The 5,346-nt window shown below is 46.3% G+C and overlaps 1 protein-coding gene across 1 annotated transcript; it reads left to right on the forward strand.

Annotated features, from left to right (window-relative positions):
• The first annotated feature begins 2,990 nt into the window (after nt 1–2,990).
• Nucleotides 2,991–4,423, forward strand: LOC101779595 (uncharacterized protein At3g17950-like). The gene is made up of 2 exons (XM_004965111.2): nt 2,991–3,492; nt 3,625–4,423. Exons 1-2 carry the CDS (start codon nt 3,415–3,417, stop codon nt 4,195–4,197), a joined length of 651 nt encoding a protein of 216 aa, XP_004965168.1. The 5' UTR covers nt 2,991–3,414; the 3' UTR covers nt 4,198–4,423.
• The last annotated feature ends 923 nt before the right edge of the window (nt 4,424–5,346 follow it).

Consider the following 5,346-nt stretch of genomic DNA (forward strand, 5'->3'; position numbering starts at 1 on the left):
TGCCAGTCCGCGAGGGAAACTATTTAGATAGTGTTTCTCGCCAAAAAAAAAACTATGTTAATTAGATAGCGAACTAGTGATTATCTGCCACATAGTTTACAGTAGGTCATCAATGAGTGATAAAACTATGTTTCAGCTAATTTAGGATGGTAATTATGCCCAGTTAATCAGTCGGACCAGGTGATTGGAACCAAAACTCGACATCGTGAATTTTTCACAAAAGGAAGAGACAACCAGGCGGACCCATCGTTAAAAAAGATGGACATCAATCTGCTTTCTTTCATTTTTACGAATCATACATACGGTACAGACGCAGACGATTACATGTACGTATACACTCGCCCCTACGAATACACATACGCAACTCTACTACCCCTATGAGCATCTTCGAAAAACTGAGCCGGCAAATCATCGAGATTAAGGAAGTCACCACTTGTACCTCACTCACCCGTGCTGAGTCGAGAACTCGAACTCGGGTGGATAGGTTCCACCATAAGAAACCTTACCAGCTACCTACTCCGTACACGACAAATTGGAGGCTCCTTTTGAAGCCTCTAGGTGAAGCCACCTGAGATCCTAGGTGGACACTCTAGAAAAAAAAAAAGAGAAATCCTATAAATTCTCATAAAAAAGAAAACATCTAACCATCAATCGCTAGACTCAAATCATCATAGCCATTGGATCTATTATATTTCTAAAAAATTACCCACATATGCCATTATGAAAAAAGCCTAAAGTATCCCCCTAAATCTATATCCAAATTACCCACCTCTGGAATTATATAAAATAAACTAAAGTAACCCCTAATCTTCATAAAAATGACCCACTTGTGCCATTGTAAACAATATTTAAAATAACCCCCTAAATTTGCAACTAAATTGCCGACCACTAAATAAAATAACTTAAAATAACCCCTTAAATTTTTATCTATATTACCCACATATACTATTATTAAAAATAACATGAGGAAACCTACATTTGAATCCAAACCATCTTAATTAAAAATATACACTCTAAATCTTCTATTTCTTACACTATTGGTATATGATATAATAATGAAGGTATATAGGCACGATGTGTGTCACCATTTATAAAGATATAGATGAAGTGATGAGAATATAAATTTATATGTTAAACGTATAGCTCAAACTTAGAGTTCATTAAACAAATTCAAGCGCAGATATGCGATGCAAAGTGAAAAGTTAAAGGTTATAAATGTGGATGAAAATATTATAGAGTAATTACTAACTAAAATCTATCACAATCGGCTGAAGATAATAAGTATATATCTATTAAATTGTTGTGTTTGAATATTTAACAAATGAGAAGTTGCTCAAGGTAATAGTTTTGTAGTAATGTGATCTTATTTTTTTTCATTAGAGACTCCGCATTAGTTCTCACGAGACACGCTAGAAAAAAAAGATAAATCTTAGAAATTTTCACAAAAATCAAAAATATCAATCCTGTAAACTCTAATAATCATAGTTATTGATCTATTATATTTTCTAAAAGTACCCACCACTATCATTATGAAAATATTCTAAAATAAATCTTAAACCTATATCTAAATTACCGAGCTCTGCCATTATAAAAAATAATCTAAAGTAACCCATAATCTTCATCCAATTTACTAGTGTAACTTAAAATACCATTCCCAATTTGTATCTAAGTTACCCATGCATGTCGTCATTAAAAATAATCTAACATAAATACCTAAACCTTGATCTAATTATCTTCATGTGCATCATATAAAAATATTCAAAAGTAAACTAATATATGATTCTAAATTACCTATTTATGTCATCGTTAATATAGAAATACTAAGTTTAAGGTATATAGGTACGATGAGTGTCACCATGTAGACCATTTATACATTTATGTAAGGAAGTGATGAAAGACATTGATTTTTATGCTAAACATAATGTATGGAGGTGCGATACAAAATGAAAAAAGTGTGGATGTTGATGAAAAAATATATAGAGTAATTACTAATTAAAAATCAATCGCAACTGTACAAAGATAAGTACACATATCTTTACACATCTATATAAGTATTATGTTAAAGTATTGAAAAAAGAGAGAGTAGTAGGTAAACGATTTTGATTATTAGTTAGAAGTTTAATTTCTAAATAATTTTCAAATATAATAGCTTTTAAAAACATGAGCCCACGCGGGAGCACGGGTTGATGGACTAGTGATCATGTACTACAGTACTGTTGTTTCCATGTCGTGTACGTGCACTTGTACGTTGTACTAGCACTAATAGTCCAGCTAACTCAACTTCATTTCTCAACTAATCACAGGCTTCCTTAGTTCCTTTCACTTCAATGTTCAATCAGTTAGCTCTGCTAGTTCATGTCAAGTCACCGGCGTCCTTGTTGTTGCGCCTAGAAGGAAATTTTGCTAGGGGAATCTGCTCTAGCTCATTTCTTGTTTTATTTATTTTCTCCAGTAGGGGAATCTTGGTGCTCTGCGTAGCTACATACATGTAGTAAAAATGGTTCAGCCGTTCTAGATAAATTACCGGTTTAATTTGTTTTTACCCACTTGGTTCATGTGGGGGTGTCCTTATTAGGTGAATTTATCGTGCATGGTCCTCTTGGCTAGTTGGCTATTGCACTGCGATTCGTGCTAGCACGGAGTACTAAGTGTATGGAACCAAGGACATCATCTCTAGCTCTTGTGCACCATCTTGTTGTCACCTGCATGCATTTGCATCATATGCCATGATAACCTTGGGTCCCTTTGGCACGAAAGCTCGCAAAACATGTCTGGACCAAATCTGAAGGTCGACGAGGCAAAGGTAAAACCCCAGGACACATGCACCCAAAACCCAGGTGCCCACAAGGACCAAATAGAAAGGACCACCGCTACGAGGGCCACTTTCAGATGCAAGAACTAGTTATTATTAGTACACATCTCAATTATACCAACCTGACAAGAATTGTATGTTGATGTGTTTGGAGCATTTGAAATTCCCGTGAAAGTCATATACTGTAAAAAAGAAGTGCAAGGTTGATGGAAACGTCAGTTAAAGTTGACACGGCGAAAAAAATTTGCATGCCAGGCCGAGAAAGTTCAAAGGCTCGAAGATCTCATGACGCAACAGCCCTCAAACTCATGCACACCCTAGCCGTCTTGCAGGTGATCTGTTGGGTCACAGGACTTTGTACGAGTTCACCGGATGCCGATGATGAGAAAACAAAGGCAAAGGCGCCTCCCTCTCCGCGAGTCCTTCAGGCTCGACCACATCGCCGTCACGGCACCACAACCAACTGCCCCTCCCTATAAACCTTTTTACTCTTCGCTTCAGTCTCCGTCCGCCAGCACCAGTGGCCACCACCACTACCGCGACCCCGCGCCTTGCCCACACCCGGCCACGCTTCTGCCGCAGCGGGCGGGGCCGCCGATATAATGGACCTCGACGCCGACATGATCCCCACCTCCCCCTCCGCCGACTCCTCGCCCTCCTCCTCCGACCTCGACACCGAGGTAACTCGCCGTCCGTGTTCTTGGGCCTTCTTGCATTGGCTGGCTGGCTGGTCAATGGCGTTCCTCTCGTGTTTCTTGAATCTATAGCTGACATGGTGTGGATAACGTTTTGGCTCTTCATGGGGAGGGCAGTCGACGGGGTCCTTCTTCCATGACCGGAGCACGACGCTGGGGACGCTGATGGGCGTGTCGGCGTTCGGCGGCGGCGCGCAGCAGCGTCGCGCGGCGAGGGTGCCGGCGGCGGGAGAGGAGACAGCTGAAGGAGCGCAGCGCGCGCCGCAGGAGGAGGAGAGGCGCGGCGGCGGGGTGTGGCGGAGGAGGCGGCGTCGCCGGCGCCGGCGCGGGCGCAGCCTGGGTGGGAGCTGGTGGCGGCTGTGCCGGGACCACGGCGACGGCGGCGGGCCGCCGACGTCGCTAGGCGAGTTCCTGGACATGGAGCGGCAGCTCGCGGGGGCCGACTTCCTCTGCGACGGCACGGGCGCCTCGGGGCGGGAGGCCGCTGCCGCCGCCGCGGCGGCGTCCGTGGCGGCCACCGCGCTGTTCGAGGACGGCAGGGTGCGGCCCCCGCAGCCGGCGGCGGCCACCTCCGCGGCTGAGGAGAGGGGGAGGTGGCGGCTTCTGCGGGCGTCAGAAGGCTCGTCCTCGTCGTCGCTGGCGCGGCTGCCGGTGCTGCTCACCGGCATCTGCAGCGGCGGCGCGGGGTGACATTACAAACAACCGAAAGCAAAAACCAATGGTGCTCGCCAAATTGCAATTAAGTGGCGTTGGAGGGGCGTCCATGTGACAGTGGAGTGGATCCTTACGCTCTCCTTTAATCAAATCCTCTTTGTCCCCCCTTCTTTCTCTTTTTTTATAATGTCGCCATTAATTAATTATTGCACTTTGGTCCTTTTAGCCATAATGCCCATTTGATGGTGTCCCTTTTCGCTTATTTCCTGCCCTCCCTTTTGCTTGCTCCTCTTCCAATCTTCTACACTCACTAGTGAGTACTTGGACAGCAAAGAACCAAGAGCCAATTTTTTTAAAAAAAAAGAAAAGAAACTGCGATCAAAATTGCCGTACTCTAGAGCAGTGACCAGTTTTCACGGCGACCATTCCCTGGACCTTTGATTCTTGCAGTGCGCAACGGACAAAGTTTGCGTTGTTCTCGCGCACATCTCCTGCCGGTACACCGTAAGCATCCGGGGCCAGCGCCGTCGGTACTCGAGGCGAGGTTTTTGTCCAGGCCCTGCGTGCGGCTCGATTCGATCCCACGGCAGCGGGAAGATACACCTGCAGGCCCTGTGATCTGGACGGCACGGGTTTGCTCGGTCACAACTCGTCAGCCCCACACTCGCTGCTCGCCGATCGACCCAAAACCTCCGGCGCCTGCGACGTCTCATCTGCGCACCCGTCACGCGCACACACGGACGTATCGGAATCTCGCCGTGATGGGAGCCTGCCACTTGCCGGCCGGCCGAGCCGCCATCACCGGCGGCTGGTGTGGACACCGCGGGGTCTATTTGATGGGGGCCATGCCGGGCTGGCTCCCGTCCCGCCCAAACTGGCCGCCTCCGATTCGAGCAGAGGGGGCCGCTAGTTTGGACTTTGGAGCGGCGCTTGCTTTCCCCTGGCTTCCCCTTTCTCGGTGATGCTCATGCTGGCAGTGGCACGCCACCACGGGCGCAGAATGATGGGCGCTGCTGGCTGCTTGGTTCAAGCAACCTTCGGATTCCAGCGAGGACCCCCAAACCCAAATCCAGAAAGGAACAGGCTCCTGGTCCTGCACATGAGCATGTCTTTGTTGGTTTGCGGCTCTGAAAAAAGGGACGCGTGTTGTTGGGAACTTAGGATTTTTTTGAAAAGCTAGGGAAC

This window comes from Setaria italica, chromosome IV (genome assembly GCF_000263155.2).
Source record: "Setaria italica strain Yugu1 chromosome IV, Setaria_italica_v2.0, whole genome shotgun sequence".
Classification (NCBI taxonomy): Eukaryota; Viridiplantae; Streptophyta; class Magnoliopsida; order Poales; family Poaceae; genus Setaria; species Setaria italica.